This window comes from Drosophila innubila, chromosome X (assembly GCF_004354385.1).
Source record: "Drosophila innubila isolate TH190305 chromosome X, UK_Dinn_1.0, whole genome shotgun sequence".
NCBI classification, from domain to species: Eukaryota; Metazoa; Arthropoda; class Insecta; order Diptera; family Drosophilidae; genus Drosophila; species Drosophila innubila.
The window spans coordinates 19353808-19366594 of NC_047626.1; the positions used below are offsets into that span (position 1 = coordinate 19353808).

Genomic DNA, 12787 nt, shown 5'->3' on the forward strand with positions numbered 1-12787 from the left:
GTTGTAATGGCTTTGAAAAGATTGAGTAAAAATTTAATTATGAAATTATAACTTTTTTTGAATATTAATTGAATGAATAAATGAAACGGTAATGTGATTTTATTAAAATCTAAACAAATTTTAAAATAAATAATAGCTTGGAATAATCCTTGAAAGCTCTAAACATTTGCATAGTAAATCTAGAATTTTAATAGAAGTCGATTGAGGATTTGAATGAGACGACAGCTGCAATAAATAAATTAACCGATATTTTGGTCTAACTAATTAAAAGTTTTAACTCTATTCGAAACTATGGCACATTATATATACTATGTATGTATGTACATATAGTATTTGTATGTATCGCAAGGTGATTTGATTTGGTTTTGTTTTGAAGCCATGTTGAGTAATATATATTTTTTTTTTTGGATCTTTCCTTTTTTTTAAGGAAGATCTTTTGCTGTCAGGCTACTTGCGAGTAAGATGCTGATCCTCAAAGTTTGCCAGATCGTAATCCTGATAGAAGTTGGCCTCCTGAATACAAATGCGATCATGATAGGGCGTTGATTGTTTCGGTTCATTCCAAGGACACGGCATCTCTTCTTCCGGAGGGAAGTAGTTGGAGAAGATTTGCTTGTGGCGTGTCTTCTGTGGCACATAGTTGTTGGCGCTGTGAAGTGACTGTGATGAGCCTTGAGACTGGGACAGGGACTGAGACTGGGACTGGGAGTGGATCTGAGACTGATACTGGGAGTAGGACTGGGATTGAGGCAGCAGTTGGGCATGACAGCTGCTGACCTTGTAGACATTGCTGAGATTGGGCAGCTCATAGGCGTTGGCATTGCTCTCGTCACGTGCGAGAAATTCGCGCAGCTGCAGCTGCTTCTGCTTGTCCCGCTCCAGCTTGAGATGTCCCAGATTCAGTTGCTGCTGGTCACGCTGGAGCGTCGCCTGCAGTTCCACCTCCACGCCAGAGTCGGTTTGCCTCGAGCTGGCCGTGGCCGGCGGACTTGGCGATGATTGCAGCAATTGCTCGACATGATGACGCACACTCCGCTTGTGGAGCAACTGCTCATTGTCCTGAACGTAGTGGAAGAGCTGTCGCTTGCACTTGGCCATCTCCTCCTCCAGCCGGCTCAGGCGTGACTTGTAGCAGACAAAGGCGGCAGATGCGGTCATGTGACCACCCAAGTTCTGTTCAATCTCCTGCTTCAACGTTGCCTCCGACTTCAGGCGCTTGAAATCAGCGGGTCTCGCCTCCCGCACCGTTCCCTTCGCCGTGTAAAAGTCATCCGCTTTCACTTTAATTGGTTGTTGTTGCGATTGCATCTCGCGAGGATGTTGTTGCTTCATTGCCTCCGCCTCAATGATTTTGTTCTTCTTCTGCAGCTCCTCATGCTCCAGCTGCAGTCGCTCCAATGTGATCGCCAGGTCGACGGTCTGCTCCTTGCGTATGCGTTCCCGCTGCACCTTCAACTCTGCCCTGGCCATCTTGACCGCTTGACTATGAGCCAGCTCCTGCATCTGGGTCTGTGTCAGATCCGGGTCTTGTGTCTGTGACTGTGTCTGGGACTGTGTCTGTGCTTGCTTGGCCTGCTGCTCATCTGCCGACTCCTTCTGCTTGGATTGTCGCTTCTCTTTGCAATCCTTGCGCAGCCTACGGACTCGAGCACGCAGCTGCGACGCTGACATCATCGATTCCGGCTCCGGAGCGGGCACGGGTATGGGCAGTGGTCCGGGCACTGGCACCGGCTCTGTCCATAAATGCAGCGCCGGCTGTGGCTGTGGCTGCAACTGCGAATGGATCTGTGCTTGTGTCTGTGCCACAACTGGCGTCTGCCACAATCCCCCGTTGGCAGTACGCGGCGCCGTTGCAGCCACGGCAGCAAGTTCCCGACGCAATGCCACCGGTTTTGGTTCCACAGCGAAACCGGTGCTTCCCCTTGGCTGTTGATTGTGCTCAGGATAGAAGCGTTTGCTACGATGTTGCTGTTGCTGCAGTTGTTGCAGTTGCTGATGTTGTTGCTGTTGCAGTTGCTCATGCTGTTGCTGCTGCAGTTGCTGATGCTTGCGCTGCTGCTCCACCCAGACCTTGGTGTAATCGGGAAAGGTCTTAGTCGTCATCACATGGCTTGAGGATTGTCTATGAAGTGGAGTTGGGAGTAGGAGGGAGGAGTACGATAAGCATTTTTACTGGTTAAAGTAGAGCTGAAGGCAATTATGTGGATACAACGGTGGCAATAATTGGTGGAGTATTGTTGGGCGCGGGCAGTTTAAAAAATTATATTAATATTCCTATAAGAGCTTCAATTTCCTTGCTAAATATATATATTTTTTATGGATTTTTCCATTAATCCTTATTTTATAATCCATGTCATGTCAAGTTAAAATAAAAAGAAATTATTTTCATCGTATTAACATATTTACAAGAAAGTGTTTTGACAAAATCACAATCTCCTTGCAAAATATATATATATTTTTTATGGATTTTTCCTTTAAAAAAAAAATAAAAGAAATAATTTTCATCGTATTTACATATTTTGAAAATAAAAGAAAGTATGAGAATTTTTATATAATCAAAACAATTATGACTAGCTGCACATAAATGTTGACTCTATTTTCTATGAAAAATTTTGCGATTACAATATGAATTGTATTTCCAAGTTCTGCTTTTAAATCATTTTTAAGCTGAACAATCCTCATTGAATAAGTTTTTTAAATTGTTTCCTAAAAAAAATTGCAAGTTATTTTTTATTGTTTATAAATTGATTCATAATTTCTTAATTGAATTTTATGTTGATTAATTTAAAAAAAAAACTCTCAATACATGCATGTATTTTGTACTTGGAACCTATCTACATAATTTGTATTCGACCTATTGCTACACTTATAATTACGACTTATTGTCACACTATCGGCAAATATTTCCCTTTAATTTTCATAACTATTGTCCCCAAATTGCTTATCATAATAATTTTTTGTTATTATATAATTTAAATCAGATATTCAATTGTATAGTTCATTAAGCTTGGATACATTTTTAACCTAACCTAAGAACAATATATATATTTACTATTATTATTAATATCGTTGGCTGCCAGATCAACGGAAAAAAGGATCAAAAATATTGCCAGTCATTCAGAATACATACTTAATTTTATAACGTAGATAAGAAATATATTATTTAAAGTTATTGCGTTTACGCATATGTTAAACGTCGTTGAACTGATCGAGGATTGCGTTGAAGCTGTTGTTGTTGTTGTTGCTGTTGTTGGACCAGTTCTTTTGGTTGTGGATTATTTTGGTGAATGGTTGTGGAATCTATTGAAGTTGAATCTGAAGTGGATGTTAACGTTGATGTGGATGCTAACGTCTCCCGCCCTGCTTTGTTGACAGCCACTCGATGTTGTTGTTGTGCTTGTTGTTGCTGTACGTTTGTTGTTGTTGTTGTTGTTGCTGTCTTTGTCTTTGTGGTTGTGCTGGTCGCCATCGTCGCTGTGGATGACGTTGAGCGTCTATGCTACGAGCGACGAGATCTGCAAAAGCGAGCGAGCAACTAGAGAAGCTCTTAAAATTGCCATGACCTCCCCCTTCCCCCTCCCTCTGCCCTGACACGCCCCACTCCGCCGCCTTAGGCCACCAAATACAAATAATAGAAATGTATGTGGTTTACTCACTTGGATTTCGATACGGATCTGAGGCAACGTGTGGTGATTCTCTGCGTCACCTCCGATCCACTAGAGGGCGTCATCGTCGTGGAGTTACTATGGCGGGCACTGGAGCGCATTTCGGGTGAAATCATGTCGTACAATGTGGAACGATAATCGTTAACAGAGTAGCGCACATCGTCGTCGAGCGGCGGCTTGATATCCGTGTTCAATTCCATAGTTGCCGAGGCGGTGCGAAAGCGATGCACATAGGAGTGTGCAATTGCCTCCTTGGCGGTCAGTCGTCCATCCGGATCCAGCACCAGCAGTGACTTGACCAGCGATATGGCATCATGACAACAACAGCCCAGCATCTCATCGAGCGAGTGACGACGATCTCGCACAATCTTCTTGCTGAGCAGCACCGAACCGAAGCTGGCTCCAATCGATTCGATATCTCGATCTGTCACTTCCGGTAGCGCATTGACAATCTTCTCAATCTGCACAAGATGGAATACATGATATACAAATGTATATGTGTAGGGTATACAGGGTTTATAGATATTCGAATATACCTGATTGATTGTGCTGGTGCCCTGAAAGAGCGGCTTCTGTCGTATCATTTCGCCCAATATGCAGCCGAGACTCCACATATCAATACCCTTTGTATATCTACATGATAATTATTTGAATTATTTATTGACTTCCTTTCTATATATATTAAGTATATTTCGCACACTCACTTGCGACTGGCGACGAGAATTTCGGGTGCACGATACCAACGTGTCGCCACATAATCTGTGAGCATGGCCTCATTCTCCAGCTCCTCCTTGCAGTCGAAGTCCAAATTGTTGCGTCGCTTTGGACACAGTGTGCGCGCAAGGCCAAAGTCGGCTACTTTGAGTCTACAATTGTAGCAAATATAAAATTATATTCAAACTTCATTTTAAAACTCAAGCTTTCACTCTGACCAACTTTAAACACCAATAACTTTCTTAAAACTCGACCGATTTTCAAATTGAATGGCTTGACTACATTCTGGTTTCGGTTTTAAAAATTTAAGATCTCAAATTCTCACTTTTAATCAACTCCTTATAACGTAATAAGTAAAAGCAAACAATGTAAATTTCCCCCCTTTGAAATTTGCAAAATTCAAAATATTAGATCTCAAGTTTTCACTTTTAATCAACTCCTTATTTCGTAACTAGTATAAAACAACACTTTTAACTTGATTCCGAGACCTTTCATTTTTTTTGTAAAAAATCATGTGAAATTAATCAAAAATTTGGACTTTTAAAGTGGCTAAATCCGAAGTCTAACCAACTTCAAACAGTCATAACTTGATCAAAGCTGAACCGATTTTCAAACGAAATGTCATTTTGATCATGATTTGGCCTCTATATTCATTCTGTTTTCAATTTTTGTTCATTTAGAAAATTTAATTATTCATTTAGAAATATTAATTATTTAATTATTTGATTCTGCATCTAAATTTTGGCAAAACAGTACCGATACAAGTATTTCTGTTTTTGTATTGTTTTTTTCAAAGCCATATAAGCTGAATGAAAGGAAATCAGCAAGGACAACTCACCTGCACTTGCTGTCAATCAGAATGTTGCTCGGCTTAAGATCTCGGTGTATGACATTTCCGGAGTGCATGTATTTGATGGCATTGATCAACTGATACATGACAAATCGCTTGTGAATGTCCTTGAGTACGTCTCCCTTTTTAATAACATTGTGAAGATCGCTGTCCATGAATTCGAATACCAAATAAAAGTCCAAATTGTTGGCAGCCCTGTGGCAAGGGTATTTGGATAAAATATGGATTCAATTGATGACTGAAGACTCACTTGAATATGTCCAGCATGCGAATAATATTGGGATGATGGCGAAAGGCGCGCAGAAAGACAACCTCTCGATAGGTGCGTTGTGCATCGGTTTCATCACGAAACGCATCGTAGATTTTTTTGAGTGCAACGGTTTCCTTTTTGCGTTTGTCCGTTGCTTTCCATACGATGCCGTAGGCGCCCTTGCCCAAGCGCTGATAACAGGCGATAATAATTAGTGATGTGAGTTATAGATGGATTTTAGAATGACGATTTTAATGCAAATGTATCGATGTTCATGGAAAAATATGCATATTTTATTCAATTTTTACTTATTTTTCTTTATATTACTTTTCTCAAATCTAGCAATTTGCAAAAGCAAAAGTTATAAATATGCCAAAGTAATATTTGTTATTGTAAAGGCGAAGCTTTAATTGAACTTAACTCAATTTTTTGATATAACAATGCATCGATTTTTTTCACTTTCGATCCTTAAATAGGAATATAAAATCGATGCTCGATTTTTGCATTTACATCACCCAAGCCAATTTATGCTTATCGATCATTCGATAACAATAACGATTGCTATTGCTTACCTTGCGCACTTCAAAGTAACGCTCAACATTCTGATCGAGCTCATGGATGCGACGCTCTTGAGCGTTCGATTGTCGTTCTGCCATCAGCTTCTCCTTTTCCTTTTTATCTTTTTCTTTATCCCTGTTTTTTTCCTTGTTCTTATCCTTGATTAAGTGACGCTGTATCGGCTCACTTGTGCGCTCATGGACCAGATGCACCTGAGTCTGTGTCACCTGCTGGTGCTGTCGCTCCTCCGTCTGCTGCTCCTGCTGTTGGTACTGCTCCTGCGGGGGCGGCGGCGGAGGCTGCTGCTCCAGTTTACGGTGCCGATGGCGACGATATTTACGCTTTGCCACCTCCAGTTCTGGAATGGCAATGATGTTGTCAACAAATAGACCAACTTTTTGAACGACTTGACGTCGATTCTCTTCGTCCAAAGCGGGCGCCAGCTTGTAGCTCCAACACCTTGTTGGGATATATATATATGGCGCCTAAGGATTGAGCTACTGATAATAATTGGTGCTGATACCACGGTTGCCACTTTTGGTACATTTGCTACCTAAGATACATTTTGTACCAAGTAGTAAATCTGGCTTAAACATGTATATGTAAAAAAAAAACTAAGTAAATAAGTGCACAATTATAAACCAAATATACCAAATTCCCGAATACTATAGATTTTATAGGTTCGTAACAAAAAATTGCATTTTTTTGCTCAATTAAAATTAAAATCACATTTTCTTTAATATAATTTTTTTACTTTTAACGCGAAGTATAAGTATGACAATTTTCTTTATTTTTCGTTTCGCACACATTTTTCTTTTCTTTCTATCTCATGTATATACATAGTTATATTAAAACAACGACCCTTAACAGAGCGCTTGACATCACCTTATAACTCCACTATAGCTTGATCGATCACACACACGCCATGATAAAAATTACATTAGGTGTCGTATTCGATTCACCACGGTTCTTATTTTGTTCACCGCAATGAGCGAAATATAGTAAGATGTATATTTTCATACTCTTCACTCCACGAAGCTCATAGCAAAATAGCCTATATTAATTTCACCATGATCAAGCAGAGCTAAGCCGAATGAGCTTTAAGCTCTGATAAGCTTACAGAGTTGCTGTTGTTACGCTTTGAGAGCTCGCGTGCGAATGCCGCTGAAGAATTCGGATTGGAATTCAAATTCGCATTCGCCGCATTCTTATTTGAATTCACATTCGTATTCGCATTTTCTCCATATGCAAATGCTGCTCAAGTAGGTAAACAATGTACATATGTTAAAAAACAGCAACAATAATAATAACAATAACAATAATAAAAGCAACAACAAATAATATCATGAAGCAATTTGATTGAAACTGAATTATTGTTAGATCGATCGAAAAGCGAAAGTGGGCGACAACAGTAGCAACAACAAACACAAGTGCAATGGACAGGAAACAGGAGCAGGGAAAATAATTTGGCCTAGCAATGCCTACAAATGGACAAACGTAACCCGGAGCCTCAAGTGCCCAGGGCAACGTCACGTGCTGTTGTTGCTGCCGTCGTGGTTGTTGCTGGTTGTTGTTGTTGCAATTGTCAGCCGGTGGCAACCCCAGAAAAAACAATCAAACGACGCCTCAAATGCCATCGACTGAGTTATTTCTCGTGCATGCAATCGCAAATGAAGTAAGCTGAATTTGTTTAACAATAAATATGCATAGAAAATGCCTATAAAAATCATATGTACATAGACACATTTATACATTTCCAAGTAACTGCACACTGTGCAGCCGAACAGCGGTTGTCTTTCAAAAATTTGAAAATTGGATTTCACTTGCCGTGTTTACACGTATCGCATGTTATGATAAATACATAACTTTTTCAAAAATATAAAACTTAAAAACTTAAGACATATTTTGAGCACTAACCACGAAAACAACGTAACCACCATAAGTTATTTTCGAGGCTACTAGTTTTCTTTTATTTTTATAAAGATTTCTCGGTGAAATCTATAGTATATTTAATATTTTATTTAAATTCTTTACAATATTTGTAATACTTGAGATGTAGATGAGATTGGTTTTTTCGGTAAAAATGTTTGTGTATTAAAGATTTTATCTTTAATATTTTTTAAGTATTTAAGATGTATATGAAATATAGAGAAAAAAAAGCGAATTAATTTGACAACAATACTATAGAAAATTGAATATAATCTTAATTAGTTGAAATTTTACTTTATATCACAAATATCATACAAATCCCACTTAACCCTTTGTTTAATATTGTGTAGTATAGTGTATGAGTGCTTTGAATATGGAAATAGGAAATAGAATTTTGGCACAGCTACTTGAAAATCAAGTGGCAAAATGCATGTCACTTACCTGCCGACTGTGAAGGATTGGGGCCAGCTGGAGCTGGCCGTGTTATTGGGGTTGAGGACACCTCCACACACACCTTCACACCTCCGGCACAGTATGAGAGTATGACTTGCTTGAGCTAATGTGTAGGAAGTAGCTGAAAATGGAAATATTGTTTGATGATGATTATAACAACAACAACTTACAATTTACTTATGATAGACAAAATAAAACGAAATAATTAAGATTAAACACGAATCCAAAATAAACTGCAAAAGATTAAACGAAATGACAGAAGATGAGGGAATTTATGTATGTCTTTAATTCGGATGAGCTTACCTTTAAAAATCCACGATTTTGAAAAACTCAAAAGCAATACAACAAAAAAAAGCAAGTCAAAACACAAACTCGCAGTGATTGATTGATTGATAGCTATATTGATTGATCAATCCGCATCCAGTTGTTGTTGTTGATGATGTTGGTTTTCTAATTGTTGTTAGGAGAATTGAATGTTTAGCTGCTGCGACTTGAAAATTTGAACGTTTTCCACTTGCGGACCCCGCAACACTTTCGAATTACGCGGTTCAATTTGAGTACTTCACTTGAACATATATACATATATTTTTATCATATATATATGTTTATATATATATATATATATGTATATAAATAAGGGATACCGTCTCGGATAACTCGCGTTGCGATTTTTGAAAAATTAGGATCAAAAGTTGAATACAAAATTGTGTGTTTTTTTATTGTCGAGTTGTGTAGAAGGTATACAAAATATATTTTGCTAAATGTCTACGGCATTTCAAAGGGTCAATACGACTAACGCCCAGACTACTTAGTTTTCACTTCACCTCACTTTATAGTTCTCCTTTTCAATTCTTTCCGTTCTGTTCTGTTCCGTTCTGACACTGACAGCGATTGTATCCTATCCTACATATGTACATGTCTACACCAAATGCATTTGGGTCTGTTATCGGTTTCGTGGTTATGGCTATGGTTATGGTTTTCTAGCGTTGTCCCTCAGGACGTATCATTCACGTGCCGGCAAATTGACAACAGAATCAGCTTTGTTTTGAAATTAAACTTCAACCTCTATTATTACGTCAAGAAATTAATACATTTATAAAAAAAAATTTTTTTTCTATTTAATTAATTAAATCTATGGATATCAAGGGATATACAAGTTAATGCATAAAAAATTAAACCTAAAACAATTTCCTGGAAACGGGTTAAGAATTTAAGTCTTTTTAAATTATTAAATTTAAATAAAAAACAAACATTATCACTTCGTTTTTTCCAATTTTATTATAAAATTCAAAAATAATAGTTAATTTTCCAATTTTTTTTATAAAACTCTACATATAATTTTTAGTTTAAAAATTATAACCGTTGCGGTCACTGATTAAATCAAATCGAATTCGAATATCTTTCAATTAATTTCAAAATTAAATAAAATATGCGAAATGCGTATGAAAAAAAACTTGCTATAATACTAAAAAGGAAAAAAATCTATAAAGTTATTTTTATTTACTTTACTCAATTCTGATAAATGGATTGAATTTGGAATTAAAGTAATTGTTATATTAATTTAAATAATTTTATTTATGTTTAACAAGTTAAGTCAATTCGAATTGAAGTGTACAATTGTAATAGAAATATTGTGCAATATTAAAAAGGAAATCGAAAATCTTTCAAAAAACTTTAAAATGACTGTAATAGTTGTAAAAAATAATTTAACAAACAATGAGTTTAATCAATTAAGTTTTTTTCTGTTTTATTTATATACATATGTACTTAATTTAATTCTGGAATTAGCTCGCGTTCTTAATTTGATCCTGAGTTGATGCAAAAAAGGTCTTAAAATTATATATTTCCTACAATACGAATTTTAATGTGCTATTAACCAATCGGCATAATATAATTTATATTAAGTCACATGTAAATGATGTGAGAGTATGTGGTTAGCCCAGTGTCAATTGCCGACAGTTTGCTATCAATAAATATATTTGATGCTTAGTTTTCAATAACAAACAGGGGCAAGCCGAATTGGCACATAGCAACCAACACACGGCACAGACAGAGAGAAGGATAGATATAGTAGGTGCAACAGAGACAAGAGGGAGATGGGCAGAGTAAAAGAGTGAAAGGGGGGAGGCAAGCCGGTTAGTTATAGTGAATTCTGTTGATCAGGTTGCCGATGGTAACGACATTATTGTTTAATATATAGTCAATATCCATGGTGATCGGTTTCGGTGTACTTAATATTTAATGCTTGTCAAATGTATTTGTGTTTGCTTAATGTATAAAGGGCTGGTGTACAGAAGTGTTATATTTAATTGCTAAATACTATATATGTTTAATGTGACAGATGTACGACCAATTAGCTAGCATTTGTATTGATAATTAATTCTAATTATTGATGTTGCAACTGTTGCTGATGGATCGGCTGCTGTTGTTGCTGTTGCTGCACTTGTTGTTGCTGCACATGTTGTTGCTTTTGCTGATGCAACTGCTGATAATGCTGTTGCTGCTGCTGCACCTGCTGATAATGCGCCTGTCGACGCTTCTGTTTCTCAAGCTCGACAAAATGCTCCTGTTGCTTGCGTACCAGTTCGTCCATGACCTCGTGATTGTAGGTGGAATGCAGCATAAGACCGAGTAGATTGGCACGTGAGCTAAGTTGCTGTCGCAGCTGGCGTTCCTGCTCCATTAGGTCATCCATTTTAAGCCATTGACGCACACGCTCCAAATCAATTTCCGCCCGGCGTATCTTCTCCCAAGCATAGTGCTTGAAGCAATTCTTTTTGGGCGCACGACAGAATTCGCCCGTGGGATTGAAGACATTGTGAACGAGCGGTGCACCGCACACATCCGTATCGCTGACCTTGGGGTCCTTGCTGTGCTCCGGACAGAGTACGCGCAAGCGTTTGCAATACGTTTTGCTTGCCGGATTGTAAAAGTCACAAAACATATTGTTGCCCTCCATGCGCGTCTGAAAGATGCTGCCGAAGCTGGCCTGCGATTCGTATTTGTTGAAACACTTCTCCATATGCTTAATAGCGGTGCGTGAATGTATCTCATGTCCGCAGGTGATGCAGTACATGCTCTGCTCATCCTCAACATCGCCGTTATCCTGCGGCCGCTGTGTATCGATGGAACTGCGCTTCGCACGCTCCACCACCATGTTCAGCTCCTCGGCCCGCTTCTCCAGTTCGGCGAGTGCGAAACGTACCATCGATTGCTTCTGCCGTATCACCTCGAGCTGCTCCCGATTCTCCTCGGCCGCGTGGCACGGTGTGAGGTTCCATTCCTGCAGACGCTGCGGCAACACCTGGAAAATACGACTAGTTGCCAGATTGAAGCCGCACTTGTCGCTACAGTATTTACTTTGCGGTCGGGCCTGACAGCGGCAGCCGGGACCATGACACTGACGTATACCCTCCAGCTCTGGGTGCACAAATATCTCTGGACTGGCTGTTCGCACCACTTTGTTCTTGCGCTGCTGCTGCTGCTGCATTGGGTTTCCCTTTTCCCGCTTTCGTCCGCCTGTCGCTGGCTGCTGCTGAGCCGGATTCGTTGATTGCATTACACAGTTCCGATAGATGCAACGCGGTTTGTGGCCAACGCGTGTGCGACAAGCGTCGCATTGATTACAATTGGGCCGCCGGCAGCCGTCGCAAGTGCCACAACGTCTTGCCGCCTTTGTTTCTTTGGCCACACTATTGTTATTGTTCCTGCGACCACTCGCAGCTGCAGCGCCAGTGCTGCCTTGTCCCGTACCAGCTGTGCCATTACCTGGAAGCGTTCCAGGTGTAATGCCAACACTGTTGCCGCTGTTGCCACTAGCTACTGTTGACGTTGCAGCTGTTGCCGCTGCTCGCTCTGTGGCCACCAGACGAAATATCGTCTGCAATTCGGGATTCTCCTTCTTGCATTTGCGGCAGTAATACTGCTTTATATGTTTGGCCTCCTTCTCCGTGATTCCGATGCAGTCACCGTGGTACCATTCCTCGCAGCCATCGCATCCGCTGCAATCAATGAGTATCAATTAATTTCTGCTTGTCAACTTGTCAGTCTACTTACATCATGAATCTGGAGCAATCCGATGTTCGACAAATACAATAGGCTTGATCATCCTGCTTAAGTATTGTTGCTATCTTGGATTTGCGCTCGGGCAAGTCAAATTCACGCGCGATTTCCTCTTTCTGCAAAACAGATATAAACATACCCATATTTAGATATAGTTATTTTGTTTATTTACACTTTGAATTGTTTTGTTTTATTTACCGATCGCTTGTATTTTCGTTTATCCGCCATGCTTGCTCAAGTCGGCCACTAAAAGCAAAACTCCGCCACCCACAAACAACAACAGTATCGAATCGTTCGGACTAAGTT

The 12787-nt window shown here is 39.4% G+C and overlaps 3 protein-coding genes across 3 annotated transcripts; all 3 read right to left on the reverse strand.

Annotated features, from left to right (window-relative positions):
- Positions 1–257: 257 nt before the first annotated feature.
- Positions 258–6155, reverse strand: LOC117790403 (extracellular signal-regulated kinase 7). The gene is made up of 7 exons (XM_034629849.1): positions 6052–6155; positions 5480–5670; positions 5218–5424; positions 4370–4531; positions 4202–4298; positions 3657–4126; positions 258–2122 (listed from the first exon to the last, which is right to left on the reverse strand). The coding sequence occupies exons 1-7, from the start codon at positions 6133–6135 to the stop codon at positions 448–450; spliced, it is 2886 nt and encodes a 961-aa protein (XP_034485740.1). The 5' UTR covers positions 6136–6155; the 3' UTR covers positions 258–447.
- Positions 6156–6184: 29 nt separating this feature from the next.
- On the reverse strand, positions 6185–9193 carry LOC117787898. The gene is made up of 4 exons (XM_034626529.1): positions 9189–9193; positions 8723–8790; positions 8408–8540; positions 6185–6522 (listed from the first exon to the last, which is right to left on the reverse strand). Exons 1-4 carry the CDS (start codon positions 9191–9193, stop codon positions 6261–6263), a joined length of 468 nt encoding a protein of 155 aa, XP_034482420.1. The 3' UTR covers positions 6185–6260.
- Positions 9194–10409: 1216 nt separating this feature from the next.
- On the reverse strand, positions 10410–12778 carry LOC117790412 (CXXC-type zinc finger protein 1-like). Its single transcript, XM_034629861.1, has 3 exons — positions 12680–12778; positions 12476–12597; positions 10410–12420 (listed from the first exon to the last, which is right to left on the reverse strand). The coding sequence occupies exons 1-3, from the start codon at positions 12707–12709 to the stop codon at positions 10806–10808; spliced, it is 1767 nt and encodes a 588-aa protein (XP_034485752.1). The 5' UTR covers positions 12710–12778; the 3' UTR covers positions 10410–10805.
- Positions 12779–12787: the final 9 nt, after the last annotated feature.

Bases quoted from the DNA above. Each gene is read 5' to 3' on its own strand.
- LOC117790403 (XM_034629849.1), bottom strand. From the start codon at position 6,135: ATGGCAGAACGACAATCGAACGCTCAAGAGCGTCGCATCCATGAGCTC. The intron at 4,532-5,217 runs GTGAGTTGTCCT...CTACAATTGTAG, and splicing joins CTGATTGACAGCAAGTGCAG to ACTCAAAGTAGCCGACTTTG. The intron at 4,299-4,369 runs GTGAGTGTGCGA...ATTATCATGTAG, and splicing joins ATTCTCGTCGCCAGTCGCAA to ATATACAAAGGGTATTGATA.
- LOC117787898 (XM_034626529.1), bottom strand. The intron at 8,541-8,722 runs GTAAGCTCATCC...TTCCATTTTCAG, and splicing joins AAAATCGTGGATTTTTAAAG to CTACTTCCTACACATTAGCT. The intron at 6,523-8,407 runs GTAAGTGACATG...CTCAATCCTTAG, and splicing joins CAATCCTTCACAGTCGGCAG to GCGCCATATATATATATCCC.
- LOC117790412 (XM_034629861.1), bottom strand. From the start codon at position 12,709: ATGGCGGATAAACGAAAATACAAGCGATCG. The intron at 12,598-12,679 runs GTAAATAAAACA...TCTGTTTTGCAG, and splicing joins AACGAAAATACAAGCGATCG to AAAGAGGAAATCGCGCGTGA. The intron at 12,421-12,475 runs GTAAGTAGACTG...CATTGATTGCAG, and splicing joins GATTGCTCCAGATTCATGAT to CGGATGCGATGGCTGCGAGG.